Genomic DNA, 22,596 nt, shown 5'->3' with positions numbered 1-22,596 from the left:
AAAATATGGATGAATTTGTGCGACACGTTTGTATTGTCGGCCCATTGTGAAGAGGTACATGAACTCATGTTTTTTTTAATTTTATTACGATATGGTACATGTCATAAAAGTTAAATCTCTCTTGTACGTGATTTTGAACATGTAATTTTCTATCCAAACCCCTGACAACCTCGATGGTGGTATGTTGTACCTTCAGCTCCCCGAAGTGAGAGAGTATATGTCAAAGCAATGTTCCCATCGTAGATGAGGACAATATGCAAATAGGGGGGTCGATATTGCAAGGGGTGGAGGCCATCGAAAGCTTGGAGCATGTAGAGGAGCTAGAATCGGGTAACAATGATGGAAATACAAGAGTCCAAGATTTCTTTGAGAACGAGGTTGACTCATCCTTTTGTGGTGACCTGTCTATCGGCCTTCCAGTGTATGCGGAGTTGTGTCAATAGATTGACATGGGACCATAGGGTACTTCATACTTGGAGCATTCATCTACTCAATTCATTGACGAATCGCTTATAAGGGTACATAAGATATGTGTTTTAAGTAAGATCATTTTTTAAAGATTTATATTACCATGCTTTGCTTGATTTATATTGATTATACTAACATCAATTTTTATCTTTACAGGTGACCTTTGTGGATATTTGGATCCGCATGATGAGTCGAGGGATGAGCGATGAGGAGCTACAGGAGATCTTCACACATATGTCTCGGACACCATTAGGCTGCTCCATTAGATCTACTTTGGCGCGCTCTAATGCTTCAGTTTCTAGTAGACGAGGTTGATGCTTCAGACTTGGGCCGGGGACAGAGGGAGTGATTTTGGGGGATGCTACAGAGACGTGGATGCAGTGGGCCCGTGGTCGGCTCGGGATATAGGTGCTACTCCTCACTCTCGTGGAGGTTTGAGAGATCGTGGCTCAAGTGGTTCTTGTGGAGGTACCGACGGAGTGTCTCCGTCTCATCGTACTATGCCACCTATGGGATTTGTCACACGTGTGAGGACATCTACTCTAGTCACTCCATCAGCCATCCACAACAAGTGGCACCCCCTATGGATGCTACTCCGAGAGATACTACCCCCTAGTAACACTAGATGTACAAAGGGTTTTCTGGATATGCCCAAGAGCGTGGACGCAGGTGGGAAATGACACATCTTAGGCATACCCTAGAGGGGTATAGATACCTTGTAGATGATATGACATGAGCCATCATCATGAATGATGAGGGGAGAAGGGTAGTGGCTTGTATGAGAGAGTTGTGCCAACAAGTTTTTTTGGCACAATGTCTTAGATCATTGAAAGAACATACCGGAGGGGAGCAAGGACTACATAGTAGCATCCTTGCATGAGGAGTTTCCAGTACCCGCCATAGCAGATAGGTTTCCACAGGCTGGATGATGGGGTGCATATGTGCGTGCATGTCACACAAACTATCAGACACACACAAGGCACTTAAGACTGGGGCCTCAAAGCCTGAGTGACTAGACGCATATGAAGGTGCTGACTCAAGGAGGAGGCTAAGATTCTCTAGGACGTTGGAGATAGCAACGTGAGGTGGCGAGGGCACGACTGGAGGCAGGAGTGGTCCATTATCTTGGGAGTGGCGGCCACAGGACTTATCTGGAGGACTTTGTAAGTTTTTCTTTTGTTCTGCTTGCTTATTTTTTTGCAATATCCCTTGTGTGAGAAGCAATGAGGACTCAGGACCAGAATCCCATATGCACAGTAGGAGAAAGCACCACCACTCAATTCCTATAAAGCATTGTACTTGCACTCTTTTTCTAATGCAATGATAGTACTCTTTTCTTTCCAGTAAAGTGTCATGTCACTGTCAATACACAAGATTGTGTTTATGAGTCAAAGTCTCAATCTTGGAACCTATTTCACTTGTGTAACAATTTGTCCTAGTCAAGGTCAATGTCTTCATGAGTTTCTTTTTCCTCTTTCAACCTCCATAGCTTCCGCATCTGCCATGCTCTAGATCCTGTGTATTTCACATTATCAACTTGCTAATTTTTTCTCTTTATATACCTCCACCATGCATGATCATATCTCTCAAGGTGAAGAGTAGCAAAGTGAATCTTTTGGTCATTTGACCTAGGGAAAATATTAACAAAGCAGAACTCTAACTTGTAAGTCCTAACAATCGTGTTTCTAACAGTTGTATTTTGTTTTCTTTGGAGCACTCCATTACAAACCGCGATCCCACCGGTCTAAAGACTCAATATGTAGAGAGACATGGTCTCATTGCATTGATCAACCGATTGTATGGATGCGGTGGCACAATAAGTCACTCATATTTCTTGTCTGTAGTTACTAATTTTAATTAAAATGCATTATTATATAGTAGACTAATGTGTAGTTGTTTCTTTTTTTGCAGAGTTCGTTCGATGCTCCTTTGTAGCGGAACGAGGTTTCGGATGGTGAGGATCTATAGCTCGCCCTTGGATCCGTGGATCGCACATCCTCTTTTTTTTTGTCATGTGATTTATGTAGGCATTTTTTATACACTATCTTATTATCATCCTTTATATCTTGCCATGATTGTACCGTCACTTTCATTACGTGATCTTGTATTTATTTTATATATCAGTCTTATAAATTCAAGTACACTTTGCCTTCATGGAGACAAGCATTGTACACTTTACTGTATTTCCTATAACCGTCGTTATTAGCATCGCAAATTTACTGCACGCGTCACTATTAGTGTCGTAGTTAGCATCGCAAATTTACTGCACATGTCACTATTAGCGTCGCAGTTAGCATTGCAAATTATCGCTATATGCGTTGCTATTTGCATCTCTATCAGCATCGCTATATGCGACGCACATAGGACACATATAGCGATACTAATAGCGACTGTTCTATGGTGTCGCTAATATCGATGTTTTTTCCAACGACGGAAATAACTTTTTAAATGAACCTTTTTCTTGCTATTAGCATCGTAAATTTACTGCACGCGTCGCTATTAGCGTCGTAGTTAGCGTTGCAAATCGTTGCTATATGCATTGTTATTTGTGTCACATAGTAAATAATGACGCATATAGCAACGCTAATAGCGACTATTCTATGGCGTCGCTAATACCAACGTTTTTTTGCAACGACATGAGCACATTTTTATATGAACATTTTCGTCACTTTGAATGTCGGTATGAGGCCTGTATCTTGTAGTGTGACTGAGGTTTCCTCTTATCACATTTAGCTTCTCATGTGTGGAGTAATGTGAATCACCACTTCTAAGAGGGGCGTTCCATGGGCAACCATTGCTCATGAAAAATTAAGGTTTATTGCAAAATCATTCACAAAATTTTCAAAAAAACCTTCAAAATGTAAAGAAGAAGGTCTCAAACCTTGAGCTTCACAAAATATTTAGTTATGGCAAATACATGTAATTTGATTTTAAAATCCCTTTAGAATTATTTGCAACCAAAAATGTTCTTCAGGAATACTAAGGGGAATTCCAACTATGTCATGTGCACTTAATGCTTCATTTCGTTTGCTTTTGAAATGGTAAAAGGAAGGTAAAAGTTTATGGACATTTCCTCGTCAAGATTTGATTGCAAAGTATGGTTAAATTAAGTAAGACTTAGATGTGATTATAAGCTAAGCCTTATGAGAAGTAGTGCTCATATAAGACAACATTTTAGCACATTTTTATCGATTGAAATTTGAAGATGTTAGTTTGAGCTTTTTCATGCTCTTTTAAAAGGTTGTAATTTTTGAACATTTTAGTTACAAGACTAGTGTTCACAAGAGACAGTCTTGGTAACAAATACAAAAATCGGGGACTCAAAACTTTGGGGGGACTTTTGAATGAGATTGCATCCATTTGACATAATTAAAGGATTTTGTAATTTGAAGTTCAAGGTTTGAAACCTTCTTCTTTAAAATTGGAAGGCTCTTTTTTTGAAACTATTTCCATTCATTCTACATGAAACCTTGGTTTTTTGGAGACGTGATACAAAAGAATGGGGTTCTCAAAAGTCTAATTATACATAAAAAGCCTCCGTTTGAGCGTTTCAACTTTCAAATAACCTTAGGAAAAGTCGTCAAATCATCTAAAAGTCGTCGAACTTATCTACGATGTCAACGCGTTAGAGCCAAGGGAAGTTAACCCAGGTTAGGTAACCTAACCCAGGTCAAATGCATCTAGAACACGAGTAACTAGGGGTCAATAACGAAGGTCGACAGGAACCCAACGCAGGTTAACTAACCCAACGGAGGTCAAAGGCATCTAGAATGCAACTAGATGTCAACGAGTACAGGACAGAGTCACGCTAACTCGACACAGGTTAACTAACTGAACCAAGGTTCAACCTGGTCAAGGGCCACAGTGGCACACTGGCACCTTCTGTCAACCAAGAGCATTGATTTTTAAGACCGCCTGTCACAACACCCCCCTCTCTCTCTCTCTCTCTCTACATGTATATAGACTCTCTCTCTCTCTCTGTGTCGCCCCCTTCCGAGGCCCCGGCCCCCATGATCCATCCATCCAGCCGTGCTCATCAAGCCTTTTGGCTCCCAATTAAGGGACGGAAACACTCACCGTATTTGACTGATTCCTATCCCTGGCTATGGCGGACCATCCCCAACTTTCAATCTCCCCTCCTCTTTCTCTCCCCTTTTCCTCTGAACCTCGAGCAATCTAAAGTCTGCCGGGACTGATGATCCTGTCATTCTCGCCATTTATCCTTGAATGTAGTCGATCAATTTCTCGTCACAATTTTCCATTCGGCCAATCCTAGCCATTAGTTCTTGAATAAAATTGATGAATTCCCTCACTCTCAGCATCGATTGATCAATTCTGTCATTCTCAGCATCGATTCTTGATCAAAAGGCCGAATTGGAAGCTTTTGAAATAAATCCTTTGGAGCTCAATCACAGTATCAGAAAGCCCATTAACAGGAAGATTGTATAATCAATCCCATTGGAGCTACGATCACAGAGGACTCAACCGGATTGGTAGCAGAAACTGGCTGCTCTTGGCTCGATCATGGGGGTCCTGAGGAAGAGGCGCAGCAGCAAGTCTAAGAGCAAAAAGCCTCTGTCCTCCAACCCCTACTCTGGCAGGGGCCTGGACAAGTTCGCCCTCGTCTCAGCTGAGCTCGCCGCCAAGCGAGAGGAGCTCTCTGCCAAGATGGGCACCCCCCTCTCTGTTGTCAGATTCGCCATTGGCTCTCACAGCAAGTGGGTCCCCATCATCATCTCCTCCTCTCATTCATCCACAAGGGCTCTCCAGGCCATAGCAGCAGCAAAAGCAGATCATAAACATGGTGACCCTACAGCAGTTATGGCGGCTACAGTCGCTGCAGCCACCGGACGCCGGCAGCAACAGGCCTCCCTTCCTTGCCCGGTCTGGGAGCGTGACGAGATACAGCAGGATCCCATAAGCCATGGCATGCCCTACAGTGTCAAGAAGGACGATAAGGATACTTTCATACAGCATGATGATGTAGAGGAGATCACTAGCTCTGGCAATGGCATTGACAACATGGAATCTCTCTCTGGGGACATCCAAGCTGCAAAATTTGTATCTTTAAAGATGAGCCTTGAAACTGCCCTAGCTAATCTCTTAGTGATTTTGAAGGCTCACAGGGGGCCCTCCGTAGATAAGGTCGAAGACATTGATGGATCTACAGAGGAGCCCATCAAGGATGATGGTGCCTTGTCCTCACATAATTTGCAAGATGTGCATTCGCTGCCTCCCCTGACTTCGTCAAAGGTAGCACTGACTTCGTCAGAGGAATCCCTTGCACTACCTGCTGTGCCTCCTGTCAGAATCACTTCTACTGCAAAGCTTAGAAATGAGAGCACAGCAACCAAAGCCAAGGCATTGGATACATCAAGCATAGAAGCTGCCATGTCTAATCCAGACCCTACAAAGCACCGCAGTCGATTCAAAGGATGCCCCCGAAGAAAGGAGTGCTCCTCTGCACCTAGCACTCCAAGGGATTCAAGGCAACCTAAACCCAAAACAACTGTAGCAGGTCAGTCGCACGCTACAGCTGTTGCCATTGAGACCAAATCATCATTCAAATTCCCTTCTTGGAAGCCCCATAATGATCACTTGAATGCCAAAGGAGATCAGACTCCAAGGAGAAGATCTCACTTGAAAGACCAGATTGACAGAGTAGACAACAAAGAAGCTAAAATACCACTGAATGATCTTTTGAAAGGTTTGGGTGCTCTTATGGATGCCTCAGATACTCGAACGCTAGCAAAGAAAGACTCGTTGAAGCGGAATGGGAAGTTGGCCTCTAATAAGGGCATTGGCTCTGCAACGATAGAACAAAAGAGAGCTGAGAGGCTAGGGCAAGCTCTCACATTAGTGGGGCCTGTCTTGGTTTTGGGTGGCCTGGGGACAGGTTACATGGCTGCAATTGCAGCAGTTGTCTGTTGGTGGTATGCCCTCCCCAAATTAAGAAGGGCCGTGGGAGACAAGCCATTCGTCAGGAGTCATCACCATCTTCATAACCATGTTGGAACAGGCACTGCCACTGCTAGCAATGTTGCGATGAAGACGAGCACAATTGCTTCAGATGTTAACCATCCCAAGAAGAAGAAGAAGGTCCTGACGGAGGTGGGTAGTGGCAAGTACGATCTACAGTCCAGCCAGTACAAGAAGAAGGTGATTATGGATGGTTTATTGGACAGAGGCTTGCATACCAAGACATGATCATATACTGATGATTGCCGGCGTAGGGCATTCGGTTCGCAAGGCAGGATGGGTGCCTGCTTCTATTCTTCGGTATTCCTCGATGTAATATAGTGCCAAAAGAGCTTCCCAACTTGTGACAAATAGCGCACATCTGGTTTGCAACTTTGCTGGTACAAAAATGAACCTGTTCATCATTATATTGCTCTTTTCTCAAGACAGATGGTACATCTTGTTCTTTCGCTCAAGGGAGAACTCCAAGATGCTTCTCTATGGAACTCAAATGCACCTCTTTCCTACTTGCATGGTGACCCATGCACGTGACCATACAAGCTGCTAAAACTTTTTATGGTCTATTCTCTTATGTCTGTGATGCATTTTCATTCTCACCCAATGGTCATACATTACCAAGCTCTTAGCTTCTTGTCCTTGTGTACCATAAGCCATTCATGTCTTGCATCGACGCAAGCATGATCGCACTTCGATGCTTCATCCATGGCTGACGATGGAGGTGGGTGCTTTAAGCTTCAAATGGGAGAATTCTTAACTTGTTGATTGATAAACTCAATCAACATTAGATGGTAAACTTTTACCATTCAATTCACCATCTTAATCTGATGGGCAAGTCTCACTCATCCAAAATTGTACCACTTGTGCTCCATCACCTGATCCATTCATCGCCACACTGTCAATTCCTTCCCTAATTGTAAAGTAATTACCCCCTACTCTATCTGGGTCCTATCAACAATAAACACCTTTAAGGTCTTATCTTGTACATGCGAAAATGTAGATTGTTGTACTAATAAGTATTCTTACAGCATTGGCTCATAATAAGAAAATCAAAGGGCTTGTGAAATTTTTATACCCAATTTCTTTGCCTTATTCAGTCATACAGACATATGTAGCAAATCTCCTAGTATTGATTTGATTAGAGATCCAACTTGTCAAGTGTTGAAGTTCCTTCTCAAATAGTTTTTTCTTTCCTATGTTTATCCCATGGCTTCCTTTGGTTTAATTGAGCTTTTCCTAGTTAGTAGTCTCATATTTGAGCATTCCCAATTAGTAATTTTATGATGGTGACTATGGTCTCCTTTAAGTTGATGCAATTGGTTCCTAGTTAATATTCGATTTCTTGTCGGAGGCTATTGAAGGGATTCTAAATCAAGTTCTAACCTTCATATATGGCCCCATGTACTTCTGAAGTGCATGTCTTATAGCTTCCAATCGTTATAATTGTACAATGAATAGACCCAAGTCCAATTAAGTCAAGGCTAGGACACATAAGACACACTTCGAGTAGTAGTCTAATGGCACATAGCCATTGATTGTTTATGATTAGCAAATTGATGATTTCTAGTAATCAAGAAGTTAGACAATTGGTCCTAGTTTGAATGGGGAAGTTTTGGGAATCGTGCTAGTCCCAACTAGTAGTTAGTTAGTGGCATCCGAATGTCATCTAAAGTAGTGGAAAAGGGGAGGCCTAGTGGTTTCCTAAATGGTATATTACTCGGAAGTTGGCTTTTGGCTCTCAACACTTCGTATTTGCCTACACAAATGGCTTCAACTCATGAAGAAAGATATATCCTAGTTGTCTTCACTTTGCTCTCATTATCTCTTGATTAGACTTGCAATATATATCTATTTTGGTTTACAAATTGATCTCCATTTCAAATTTCCATAAGTTACAATGGAGTAGAATTAAGCTGCTTACATATATTTTTAGCGATTATTCTATGAGGTAGGTTGGTATTTAGTAGTATATTGGATTAGTTTGCATCATATTTGTTCTCAATTGCGTTTTCTAGTATTAGTTTTTGGTGGTGGTGTTGTGAGTTGGTGTTTCCCAATTGTCTTCAACGTTCATTTTTAAAGAGGTGTTATTTGAGATCCTCAACATTCTTACTGATGTTTAGCATTATAGTTTTAGGAGATTGTTTTGGTTCCTTTTCACTCTATACTATGGCCAAGGAGATGAGGTGTCACCATTGTTTCAACTCTATAAATAATCATTTGCTTATGTGCTTGAAGGTTCTAGGAGTGCTTGCATGATAGAGTCATTCAACCCTCCATCTAGCCTCTATACACCCTCTTTACGAGGAAGTTAGCACATGTATGCAAGACTTCATGCATGAGAGGTAGATTTTCTCAATGGCATGAGCTTGATGCCTTAGATTACATGTCTTTCATGCTGTTTTATTCTATGCCACATCCATTGGGACATGTATTTTGGAGTACACTTTAACGTTATTCTAGTTCAATTTTGGGGCCTCTAAAAATGTACACCTCAATATTGAGAGGTAATATTTTTTTTCCAAAATGATAAAAAACACAATTTTTCTTAACCTTCAACGATTAAATCACTCTTGGAAGTGCATCATCTAGCATTCTTTTTGGGTTTGAATGGGGGCTCTTATTTCAATCGGATGGAACCAGCTACCACCTCATGAGATAGGCCAATTTTTTACAATAGTCTTCTCCAAACTGACCTACTGCTTCATGCCCTCCAATATCCTTCTTCTCATGGCTCATGGATAAGGACCTATCTTGCCTTTTTATGGCCTCATGTTTGCCATCCATCACTAGGGGTAGCCTTATCGCTCAAGCAACCATTTTTATGTCTCTTCTTGTTATTGCATAGTTGACTCAAATGTCTCTCTCAACATCAAAATGTGACATCTTGGACACCACAATGTGTTGGACCTGCCCATCTTCATTTTAGCTAGTTTTACAATTGGCCTTTGCTTGAGTCAACGAGTCTATTTATATGGCATACCTTTAATATCCACAATTTGGATCTACTTAATTCGACTCTATGCACTATTTGCCTAGGTCTTTTGATTTATTTATCAATATGCATCTTCTACACACAATCCCATTAAAAAAAACCTTTTATGTAATTAGTTCCAACTGTCACATTATATATTTTAGACGTAATTCTCATGCTTGAATAGAAAATCTACATGCATGCACTAATTTATTGTAGAAAGACACATGTGAAAACCGTTCTTGGGCAGTACTTGTAGTGCTCATCATTATCCATTGCAAGATCATCTACTTTGAGTTTCTATTTTGTTGGCAATACTTGAAGTAGTGGGCCATTAATCCTTCATAATACAACACCATTTTATGGCAAAAACCTACTCACTAGCCTTGTTTCTCCCTTATTTCTACCATGTATTTACACATTGGATCTTTGCTATCATTAGATGGAAGATCATGCTAGTCTCTTACTCCAATATCTTTTATATGCATTTTGAGTCACTACTAGATCAGTTGGCATGTTGCTAGCCAATCTTGCTAAGTTGGTCTCATACACTAGCTAGAAATATTACAGCACATGCTATGGTCGTTTTTGACCAACTTGTTAACTACAATTGATCTTGATTCTTGGTCACAATCATTGTATTATTTTGGCATCTAGATTGTGGGATTTTGTAGGGGCATAGCTTGTAGAGGTTGAGATATTTTGTCTTTACCATGTAAGGCTTAGTTACCCACAACTTGTTTCTACCTCCTCCTTGTGAATTCCCAACACTACAACAGATTGCGAGTATATTGACAGTTCTTTCTTACATGGTTTTGAAAAAGTTCTTGGCATCGATATGTACTACAATACATACGTCAGTGTATGCATCGAAATAATTGTTGCTAATAGCTCAAGGAAAATAATGATATTTGTTTCGACAATTATTTCGATGTAATCTAAAAGAATTGATTTTGTATGCAATAGGATTTTGTATGCAATAGGAAGAAAAAATGCAATAGGATTTTGTATGCAATAGGAAGAAATCATTGAGCCTATATGCATGCATACAAAATCCTATTACATTTTTTCTTCCTTGTTGCTATTTTTGAGGTAGAAAAATGAATGTAAGGGCAACATAGGCTCTGTATAGTTAAAATTTTTTATGTTTTAGTGGCTTGAGGTTGTGCACACACACACACACACGCACGCACGCACGCATGCACACGCACACGCACACGCACACACACAAAGAGGAGGGTAGAGAGTAGAGAGAGAGTAGGGATAGGAGATAGAAGAGGGTAGAGGGTAGAGAGAGGAGAGAGGAGAGAGGAGAGAGGAGAGAGGAGAGAAGAGCCTAGAGAAAAGAGTAGACAAGAGAGTAGAGTGTAAAGAGAGGAGAGATAAAGAAAGGGTAGAAAGAGGAAATAGAGTAGATACCAGAGAGGAGAGAGTAGAGCATAGAGAGATAGAGAGGGGGTGGAAAGAAGAGAGATAAAAGAATTCCAAGAGAGAAAAGAGCAAAAAGGAGAGAGAGAGAGAGAGAGAGAGAGAGAGAGAGAGAGAGAGAGAGAGAGAGAAGATTAGAGGGTAGAGAGAGCGAAGACTAGAGAGAGTAGAGAGTAAAGGGTGGAGACATAGAGAGAGTTAGGTGTATTAAGATTAAGAAATGAAAAATTTTGTTAATCTACGTATCCATCAAGAATTATTACTTTGCACAATCGCAATTATGTCAACATCCTTTGGTGCTACATCTCTCCCCAAATATATCCATGTGTTGCATTCCCTCTTGCCCCCTTTTATCTACTTCTTTCCCGCTAACCACACCCACCTATTGATCATCATCCTCACCCCTTTATCCCTTACTACCACTCCTCTCACCTCGTCTCACCCTTCCTCATCAATGTCATTGTTCTTTCTTTTCCTCTCTCTATCACTTGTCCTATGTGATGCCCTAATTCTTATTTCCCTTCACATTGTGGCCCTCCATCCTTCCTCCTTGAGACCATTCCTAACACCAAGTGTTTTTATTTTCACTTTCTCCTTCATTTTTATTATCTTCTACTCCCCTATGCCTATTCCATCTCTCCATTGTGGATTGTTTCCTTCATTAAACTCCCACTCTTGATTGTTTTGAAGAAGCTCACCTCTCCTCTAAAGATTATTTGAGAAAGTGGGAAAGAGTTATGCTAGCATTGCTCCTATGTCTAGATAGGATGGCTTACAAGATAAATATGGCAACAAAGCTTTATTGCACTTGGACCCTCTGCAATGCTAAGAGAATAGAGTGCTTGCCCATTGATTGCAACCATTAATTCTACTTGTAAATTATTATATAACAAAATCTTATTTTTTTCCATTCAAGTTTTCATTTAAAACTGGTAGAGGTGATGGTGATAGAAATGACTATTTCAACTACACGTGAAACCTCATCTTTGTTATGTCTTCACCTTATTTTTATAGTTTCACCTAAGATTTTCTTTGTACTATTGTGCTTACAATACGCTAATATTTCCATCTAGTTGTGTATATGAGCTTATAGTCAAGGTTTAAATATATGATTAATCATGCATAAAACACATGAGAAGTATCTATGCTTTAAAACCATGTTTGGCAAGTTGGAGTTGTAAGGCATTGGATGTAGACTTGTCTAAAATGACATTTTTAATGGTTTTTAATTGGTACATCAACATGTTCATGGAAACAAGCCTCTCATTACATATGATTCTCAAAGGATTTTCAAGGTCTTGAAACAGGAGCACCATAATTGAGATGTGCCTTATTTGGTTCTTTATTCGATGGAAAATAGTCATTAACTAATGTGTTGTTCACGACAAGACTAGAATGTAGATCCATGTGTTTCCTTTTGGGAACCCATCACAAAATGAGGCTTGTAAAATCTACACCTTCAAAGGACCTTTCTAGGAAAGATTCCTATATGTATCCAAAAGTCTTAGACACATTGCATAGAGATTGACTCAAATCTATAGAAGCTCACATCACATTATATGCTTACACATTCAATTAGCACTTTATGTAAGTTTTTGAAGTGTCTTCGTCAAAATTTATATAAATGAGTGAATAGAATTGTAGTATCCTTGTTGGCTTTACTTTGTAGAGCTTCTGACAACGAGATATTACCTACATAATCTACACCTTCACAGGACCTTTCTAGAAAAGTTCTTCTATCCATGTATCCATGTTCTAGAAAAGAGATGGAATTAAGTTTCTAGAAGCCGACATCACTTTATATTCTTGCACTTTCCATTAGCACTTTATGTGAGTTTTTGAAGTATGTTCATAAAATTTACTTAAATGAGTACTATCCTTGTTGGATTTACTTTGTAGAGCTTGTCACAAGGAGATGTTCCATGGAAAAGAGAAACTAGGAAATATAAATTTATTTAAAAGATTTAAGACAAATTTTTGAAGGAAACCTTTTTCCATAAAAACTTGGTAGACATGATCACATGACACTTTGTTAACTCTTTTTGTTCCTTGCTAATCATCTCTCTTTAGCATTCTCTTTATACATGCATAATTTATATGTAAAGAGATGGGTGAGTGAGTGAGTGAGTGAGTGTGCGTGCATGCGTGTGCGCATGCGTGTGTGTGTGCACGCACATACACGAGCACACATGTGTGCATGCATGCATGTACTACATACATACCTAAGGGTAAAGTACTTAATCCATGAAGTAATCACAAGTATAAATTTGTCCAATACAAAATTAAACTTCTATATATATGATGCAACTTCTTTTTCTCTCATAGTTTCACTATGCATTGACTCGGTGTGTGTGTGTGTGTGTGTGTGTGCATGCACACGCGCGCATGCACGCACACGCGCGCATGCACGCACACGCGCGCATGCATGCACACGCACACACACACGCACGTGTGCGCGTGTGCACACATGTGGCATGCATGCACGTGCATGTGTTTGTTCTATACAAAGTTGATCTTACGAGTGAACTCCCTAAAACGACTAATCTAGAAAGATCCATTTCTTTGTGGATTTGGTGTTGGTGCATGTATCTTAGTGTGCATTATAGATGTCCTCCAAACTTAAGATCCCAAGCTTTTGGTAGATATGATGCATGCAAAAACCTAACTTAGAAAAAAAGCATGATAATGACACATGAAGGTTGGGGACACTTAATCAATCTTATTTCAACAAGGGTGTATAGGTTGTACATATGTTGGTTGAGTTATCCACCATTGCCTAGCATGGTGGCATATTATTGCATCTTATTATGCACAAAGTTTGAGCCTCTCAAGATAGAAGGAAGAAGTAGTATGGTTTTTCCTCCTTAATTCTAAATACCACGTTTGGTTATGTGTGAGTAGTGTAAGAATAAGATTGTCAAACCTTGGCCTTTTTGTAGCATTTCAACATCAAAATCTCAATTGTTTGGGAGGTGGCATTTTCCTACAAGTAGAAAATGACTTGTATCTTTGGCTACCAAATGTAGGGATATTGTTTCTTCAATTGTTATAGATTCCCATTAACCAACTTGCTTCTCACCGCTTGTAAAGGATTGAGAATTACCTAGTAGTGTAGGAGCAATATTTTTTACAAGGAGGAAGATGCAAACTTGATTAATTTGGTTGAAGGAGGGTTATTTACCCAAATCTTTTTTTAAAAAAGGTTGTTGGTGTGCAAAAAGTATAGGAGCATTCTAAAAATTAATGAAGACATAGGTTTCAAGCACACTAGTGAGAAGGATGTTGCCCATGTAGTCTCTTATTCTCTTGATGGAGTGGTTAAGGAAGCACTATGGATGGATCATGTTTATTTGAGAAAGGTTGATGAGTTGCTGCAATTCGTGTAGACATGAAAATCCCTCTAGTTTGATAGGCCTTTTATTAAAGTTGAAGTGAAGGAGGTGGTGTTTTTTATGAAGATGAATAAAGCTCCCAATGCTAATGGCTTTCCTATTGCATTTTTTCAAACATTTTAGAATGCCACTTAGAAAAAAATTTGTAAGTTGCTAAAAGCATTAGGAACACTAGGAAGATGTCATATGTAGTTAATGCTAGTATAATCAAATTGATCCCCAAGTCGTCCTTGAGAAAGGTAATTTATAAATATGAGTCCAGTAACCATGATTGATATTCATTATAAGATACGTGCAAAGACTCTAGCAATGCAAATAAGACACATTGTGCTAGATTTCAATCATTGACAAATCTTGAAAATCTTATAAGATACTAAAAAGCTGTCACAATATTGATAAAACACACTCTTGTAGATTGGGCTCCTAGAAGTCATATGCATTTATACACAAGATAAGGATTCGTGTTATTATTTTGAATCTCAAATTTGTGATTGGTCATGCATTCTCTCTCTTATCATGATCAATGTTGACATAGAGAAAGCATATGTGAGGGGCAAATGGGATTTTGTATCAATGGTCTTGAGAAATATGGGTCTTTAGGAAACCTCATGCAAGATGTGATGCATCATTTAGCAATGCTTCCATATCTCTAAGGAGCCTTCATGTTAAGGATATTAGTGAGACAAGGGTGTCCTCTAGCCCCAATCCTCTTTGTTGTCATAACTAAGCCTCTCTTAAAGAAATTTAGACCACACAATTGTTGTAAGATTAATCAAGATTCTACTACTTCTAGATGGACTAGTTTTTCATTGAAAAATATATTCATAACAATTCAAATGTTATAAGGGGAGATGAAGCTATCATTGGTGAACTATTTAAGTTAAGATCTATGATTAATTTTTATTCTATTGGGATCAAGAATTAATAAACGGAAAATAGAGGTTCTTAGGCTACATTTGGAAAGTGATGAGAGCACACTTGCTCTATTTAATCATGGAGATATTGAGCCAAGGTTGTTAAATACACAATCTACTCAATAGGCTTAGAAATTACTAAAAAACAAAGATTCTTGTGGTCTTTTGAGAACATTAAGGAAAAGATGGAGACATGGATGATTCTAAGATTATTTTTGCAACAAGATTGATTGCTATTACATATACATTACAATAGTTTGCTATAATGTTTGTGCCTAGTATGTTTTTCTTGAGCAAACATCCTTGCCATCAAGTTGAGAAGCTTTCAATCAAATTCTTTGGGCGATAGAGTGGATGATGCTAATTGACATGCCTTCAATCAAAAACTTATGGTGATACGCAAAATTGAAGGGGGGTCTTGCTATCATTGTTTTTCACTCTAGGCGAATAATCGGTGTTTGGCTAAAATGTATGAAGATAATGCAATATTAGCTTGTGCTACTTAAGTACTAGATTGATAATGCTCCTTTTGGTGGGATAGTTTGGAATGGATCAATTGGATTGCCAACTTTTAGTTAAGACTTAGAATTTTAAAATTAAGAAATTAAAGACAAACAACAACATTGTTGTAGTGTGTCTATTTAACGAATTTCAAATGGCACGTATCTTTGGTAGTCCATCAAGAGGTCATCATGGTAACTATTGTTCAAAACTCCGTAGAATAACTTAGAATTAATAACCTTGAATTGCTTGAGTCTACCTTGCACGGGAAGCTCCACCTTAAGCCCACAAGGATTGGCTTGAAACAAGGCCTAAGTTAAGACTATACTCTCCTATTAACATTTTCTAGCATCAGATTTTGAGGTGATTGCATTACTATCATCTCTCAAATTGAAGTGAACAATTGCCAGAGTTGGTTCAAAGAGAGTTAAAAACAAGGGGGAGTGATGCACATTAATCCCACTACCCATAAGGTATAATCTTGACTCTAGCACCTAAAATGGCACTAGTTGGGATCTAGCAAGACACACTAGGACAATCAACATTCATCCCTTCCTAGCTTGTCCTAATTTAGCATTTGAGTTTCTATGGAATCCTCTCGGCTAATTGAGAGCACCTTGCTAAAGATCCATTGGAGATCTAACCACCCACTTCCCTTGAGAGGAGTATTTTAAGTTTTCTATTTATTCTAACACAATTTAGTTTGACATATAAAAATCATATTTGTTAACTAGCCCATTAACAATGTTCTTGCACATAAGTATGTATATAAAAGAAAATTTTCCTTTAGGAAAAATAAAGTATTTATTAAATTTTTAAATCTTTATTATTGTTCTGATAATGATTCAATTCTATATCACGATTTTGTTCAAAGGCCAAAATAAACCCACCAACTCCAACCCAACTAGCATCAAAGCCTTTTGAGAGATCCATTTAGGTTCATACGGGGTAAGCTAGTCCTAGAATGCCCAAGGAATCATAGTCAGAGGCCCGCTAGCTCCTTGGCATCTCCTAGCATAAAATAAGTCCCTACAAAGAGACCTCTCACATCTCGTGATGATCCAAGCAATCCAAAGTGGTAAATCTAGCTCCCTTGGTGAAGAGCTAGCACAACTAACCATGGGAGAGTCTAGTGTGTGCATCCTTGTGCTTTGATACCATGTAGTGAAAGTGATGGTGAACAAAAGAGAGAGACAATGAGACAATCAAATGAAGAATGAATTACACATGTAGTGTGATAGCTAAGAGTACACACATATATAGACAAGAAAGTTGTGGATATGGTAGATTATCTTATTGAAGTATCATCCACATGTTCTAGATCCATCTTCTCTAATTCTCCTAAATATTTAGATATTGTCTTTCTAGATATTGTCTAAGTACATGTTCATATGAGTACATCACATCATTCTAACATTCCCCTTTTTAAGAAAAGGATAAAAATATCTTCTAACACATTCATGTTGCAATTTTCTCTTCAGCACATGTATTTCTTACCCATCTACTTAACTCACAAGTATCCACAAGGATCTTGGAATCTCAAGTAGTAGCAACATATATGGTTCACATTATTCATAAAATCTTTTTCATGTTATTTCATCGAATTAATTTTTGAAATACAAATGTTTACCTAGACATGAGTTGATGTGACGGGGACGTCGCTCACATGTACCTGTTGTCTAGCTCCAACCTTCCTCTCTTTGGGGCCATCTTGCTAACGTGTAAATTCCCCTAGCACATCCTTTGTCTCACTTCTCTTTGGTATTTTTCAAACTTCCGCTCCCTTAAATCAAGGCTTGTTCGAGTTAGAAGAACAAGCTCAAAGGAAGTACAAGGTTAGGTTGAGTAAAGAGACGCTTTGATTCATGAGGAATAAGCTTGGTAGAAACATGAGAGGAAACACAAAAAACTTTTGGAGGGTTTTGATGTAATCTTTAGATAGAGAATAAGAGATATAATGAGGGTAAAGCTAAGGATGATAGGGATGGAGAAGGGTTGGTATAGGAAGTTGGGGTTACTTTTAGAGTAGGTGGATGGAGGAAGGAGAGTGACAAGGTAATCCACAAAGAGGAAGAGAAGGTGTAGTGGCTTGATGCTAGAAATCTTGTTGGGGGGAGGTGTGAAAGGAGAAGACAAGGGTCCACATGTTGGACCATCCATCATCAGGATCGCCATGCCCACATGGAAGACCAAACCCTGGAGAAGACAAGGGTCCACATGTTGGACCAACCATCATCAAGACCACCCACATGGAAGACCAACCCTGGATCAACTAGAGTACCTTTAAGTGCCCAAAAGGAGATAGATGCCCAACCTATAACAACCAATTCAAATGTTAGAGCCAAATCAAGAAAGGCCTAATGGTAAAGACAAATGTATTACATAAGGAAATGCAATGGGAATAGAAGGCAAATTTTGGGTGGCAATTCTCCTGCTTATTTCTTGAGCATTTCATAGGCTAAGGCTATTAATGTTATTACAATTGTTAACGCTTCTCATGCTCATTTCAATGATTGCCATTAGCAAGGTGATCTAGTCAAAGGGGACTTCTTGGTCCATATGTGTCTTACATGGTTGCTCATGCATTTGAAAACTCATTTTCTCATGTTAGTTTGAAACCACGAAAGGGATGACTTTAAGATATCACTTTAGACTTACAAATTATGTGGCTAATCCTAGCAAAATCTAGCAAAAGCATAGGAGATACATGGTACTTTTACTATGTACACCCTCAAATGTACTAGATATATGAAATACTCTTGAAATTTGTGGAAAATCTTGTGTATGTTTTCTCAAATGTTTCAAACTGTGGTGAATCAAAATAAAGGTTATTATTCAACCTACTAAGGTTTCAAATTCTAATTTTGTTAATTTTGAAAAACATATCCAATTGGTGAATATTTAGCTATTAAAATCATCGTTGAACCACAAATCTCTTGCAATGTTCATGAGAAGGAATTGATAAATGTTTATGATGCAAGCGGCTTAGTTTGGATGAGCACCAATGATGCTAAACAAGGATTCAAATTAAGCAACAATGATCGTCGTTGGTTGGTTAGTATTATGCAAAAAAGGATCAAAGGATCTCTTCATTTTGAGTTTGCACTAATAGAGAAGTTAAGTTTTTGCAAATAGCTAGAGTTCCCATCTTGAGGATTTTGGTATTTGGGAATATGAATAAGGGAGTGGTGTTGATGCTAAAAAATGAATAGCTTTTAGAGGATTCTTTGTCATGAGGGCTAAGCCAACTATCCATTGTTGTAAGGTGTGAATGAAGTTCTTAGGCCAATTAAGCTAGTGAAAGATAGTCTAACCACTATTGTTCTAAATATGCTTCAAAACTCACCAGTAGCACTCAAAAAGAGGCATTTTAAAGTAGTTATGATCTCAAAGAAAATATCAATAGTTAAATCCAATAAAAAATAAATCTACCAGATTAGACTTGCCAAATACACTATTTCTCCATTTAATGAAATGGAAAAAGAGTTTAGTAGTTACAAGCTCACAGCCCCATAGTCTAATGGCTTGAAATCTCTCTCTCTCTCTCTCTCTATATATATATATATATATATATATATATATATGTATATGTATATGTATATATATATATATATGTATATGTATATGTATATATATATATATATGTATATGTATATATATATATATATATATATGTATATGTATATATATATATATATGTATATGTATATATATATATATATGCGCCTCTCTCTGTTCATAGGCTCCTGAAAGTTGAAGCACTCCACTCCTCTCTCTAAGCTTTTTCTCTAATAAAATTCTGTTTGAGATATCATTGAGCTCTTTGTCTCCCTTCCCCCCTCTCTCTTCATGTACCATGAAAGCCTAATGTGTGAGAAGCATGTGGAAGCATCACAATTGACACACACATACATCCACACACTTTAGTGTAGTCTTGGGATGTGCTCTTCCGACTTCTCTTCTACTTACTTCTTGGGGTACAATTGCCTCCTATATGCATAGCCAATCTTGTTATAAATTAGTGCAAGAAATTTTCATGTTTCAATGGAAAGTGAACATCTACCAATGATATATTGGAACCCTCCATGATCTCTCCATCACTGGATCAAGAGGGTCAACTTGAGTACAAAAAAAAAAGATAGAATGTTAGCCTTCTCAAAATTAGAAGCAATAAGTAACAATGGTCAACTCTGTTGAAAGAACAGATCTAAAGCATGGCTATGGTGGCTTGAAGACATAGAGTGAACTCATGAAGACATAAAGTAGAATATCACACAAGTGAATTAGGTTCCAAGATTGAGACTTGGACTCATAAACACAGTCTTGTGTGGTTGGCCAGACACTTAATTGAAAGGACAAAAGTACCATCATATTGCATTGAAAATGAAAGGCAAGTACAATACTTTATAGCTTTAGGATAGGTACACTTTTCTGCTTTGCGCATATGGGATTCTGGATAGCCTCCATATCCTTTACCTAGACTGCTCCTCAAAGAGGCTATACTTGGTGTGATTGCCTAAATCTCAACACCCCTCCTCAATCACAACCAGAAAGGCACAAAGTGTGTAGAGGCTTTAGTGAGTCACAACCTATAAGGTGTGGGCACACCACAAACATGGTAAACACCAAAGGTTGTCGTAGAAAAGGCTAAGTGTGGGTACCAAAGACATGATGGACATCCAGAGGCTGTAATAGGGGCCTCATAAAGTGTATAGAGGCTGTAATGCCAGGTTACATGAGGAGTTTACAAAGCTTATGATAGACGCATTAGGGCAAGGTTATACAAAGCTTCAAAAAAGTCTATAAGAAAATTGAGAATATGACTTGTGAGATTTTTCCTTCTACTCGTGATGGTCTTCTTCTTCTTCCTTTGCTCATTGATCTTGTTCTTCTTTCACAACTGCAAGATAGGCCTTTTGAGACCTCTTTCTAGCATGGCAAAACTTATCATTGTGTCCAGTCCTTTTGCAAAAATCGTCATTTCTTCCTTTGTTCATGTTAACTAACATATAACATTTGTTCATCCTTAGGAGTACTTGACTCTTCTTTATTTTTTATCTTCTTTTCTTCTTCCAATAGAGAGGCCTTAATGTCAACTTGTTTAGGGTTTGGTGGCATGTTGATTAAAGTAGTTGAAACATTATCATAATCAGGAGGCAAACGTTTTAGCAAAGCACCAATACAAATATCTTCATCCATTTTGAGATTTATTCTTGCAAACTAAGTTAGGAGACTTTCCATGTAGTTTAGATGAGATGTTAGGGATGTATTAGGCTTCATATTAAGTAAAAAAAATTCATTCAGTAAACCATGCTTTGAGGACTTGGAATGTGCACCAAAAAAAGTATCTAATCTATCCCAAGTGTCATGGGATGTGTCATAAGCATCCACATGATGGATGTAGCTGTCATCCAACTCCAATTTGATGACGGTCTATACTTTGTCATCATTATTTTGCCAAGTAACTGCAAGAGTTGCATCCCCGAGCTTCTTTTCTTGTCCATTGGTAATGGCCCATAGGCCCTTCTTCATCAGGATGATGTGAAACTTGACTCCTTTGAATCAACATGTCAGTGAATCTTTGCCCATGTTGGATGTCTAGAGTAGTAGCAAATCAACACAAATTTCTCAGATGTGAGCAGTAAAAAAGTTGAATGTGTGAAAAGACACAAGTGTTGCTAAGAGCACTAGATTAGTGTCAATAAACACCATGTTTGTATCTTCTTCCTTGAGTCTTCCAAATCGTCAAAAATCCTTCAAGATCTTCCAAAACCAAATCTTCCCCTCCTTGATTTAATGCTGGGAACTTCAGATTTGAGTGACAAGAACTTCAGAGTGCTGGAGCTAGTGGAAAGGTGAAGTGAAAAAAGCTTTGAAGAAAGTTGGCTATGGCGGCAGATTAGGGTTTTCAGGACAGGGATCTAATTTTTTGGTTGAGGTAGCTTGTACAATTGATCATTTGAGGAACCTTCTTAGTGGGAGGTAGCTTAGGTATGAAGCTTTAGTTGCACCATGATCTCAGTGAGAATTGCCATCTACATGCAGCATGCCAATGGTACGAACAACAATAAGCACAGATCATGCAATGAGTTGTTGTGCAAGCACAATGATGGAGCTATAGGTTGCCAATGTAAGCTTTGAAGTACCAGGAGGAAGCGCCCAGAGAAAAGGAGATATCTCCAAAAGGAATCACTAGAAGATCTAGCCTATAAAGAGAGATCTAGAAGCTCAACTGAGGTATGCCCTACTGGCTATGGCTGTCATAGAAGGTCAAGTGGAGATAGAGGTGAAAATTGAGCTCACGAGTTGACAATCAGCTGACCAAAAGTGAAGACGAGCTAAGAGAACAAAGAAAAGAGCCATGTTGAGCTTAGGCATGCTCGATTGAGCTCTGATACCATGTTAAAAGAATGGATCTAGAGCATGGCTATGGTGGCTTGAAGACATAGAGTGAACTCATGAAGACACAGAGTAGAAGATAGATTGTCACACAAGTGAGTAAGGTTCCAAGATTGAGACTTGGACTCATAAACATAGTCTTGTGTGGTTGGACACTTAAGTAAAATGACAAAAATACTATCATATTGCATTGAAAATGAGAGGCAAGTACAATGCTTTATAGCTTTAGGATAGGTCCACTTTTCTGCTTTTTGCATATGGGATTCTAGATAGCTTGCATATCCTTTACCCTGACTGCTCCTCAAAGAGGTTATACTAGGTGCGTTTGCCTAAATCTCAACAAAATCTAGGATGGAATCCAATAATGGGGTGCCAAATGAACAAAAGAAATGTAGGATGTGTCAATCCATGATATAATACCTTGAGAAATTAACCATTGCTATGGATGTATGTGCTACGAAGGAAATCTTTGATGTAGTTCTTCAACAAATCTTTGCTTCCATGCTCTGTAGAGTAAGTCAAAGGATTTGGAAGCAATTATGTT

At 38.7% G+C, this 22,596-nt stretch overlaps 1 protein-coding gene across 1 annotated transcript; it reads left to right on the top strand.

Annotated features, from left to right (window-relative positions):
- The first annotated feature begins 4,402 nt into the window (after nt 1-4,402).
- Nucleotides 4,403-7,581, top strand: LOC148035118 (uncharacterized). The gene has a single exon (XM_087680089.1). It carries the CDS (start codon nt 4,993-4,995, stop codon nt 6,673-6,675), a length of 1,683 nt encoding a protein of 560 aa, XP_087536215.1. The 5' UTR covers nt 4,403-4,992; the 3' UTR covers nt 6,676-7,581.
- The last annotated feature ends 15,015 nt before the right edge of the window (nt 7,582-22,596 follow it).

This window comes from Lygodium microphyllum, chromosome 6 (assembly GCF_053477565.2).
Source record: "Lygodium microphyllum isolate KBCC chromosome 6, Lygodium_microphyllum_v1.1.10, whole genome shotgun sequence".
Classification (NCBI taxonomy): Eukaryota; Viridiplantae; Streptophyta; class Polypodiopsida; order Schizaeales; family Lygodiaceae; genus Lygodium; species Lygodium microphyllum.
The sequence above is the reverse complement of the archived record's forward strand: the minus strand, read 5'-3'. Positions and strand labels throughout refer to the sequence as shown.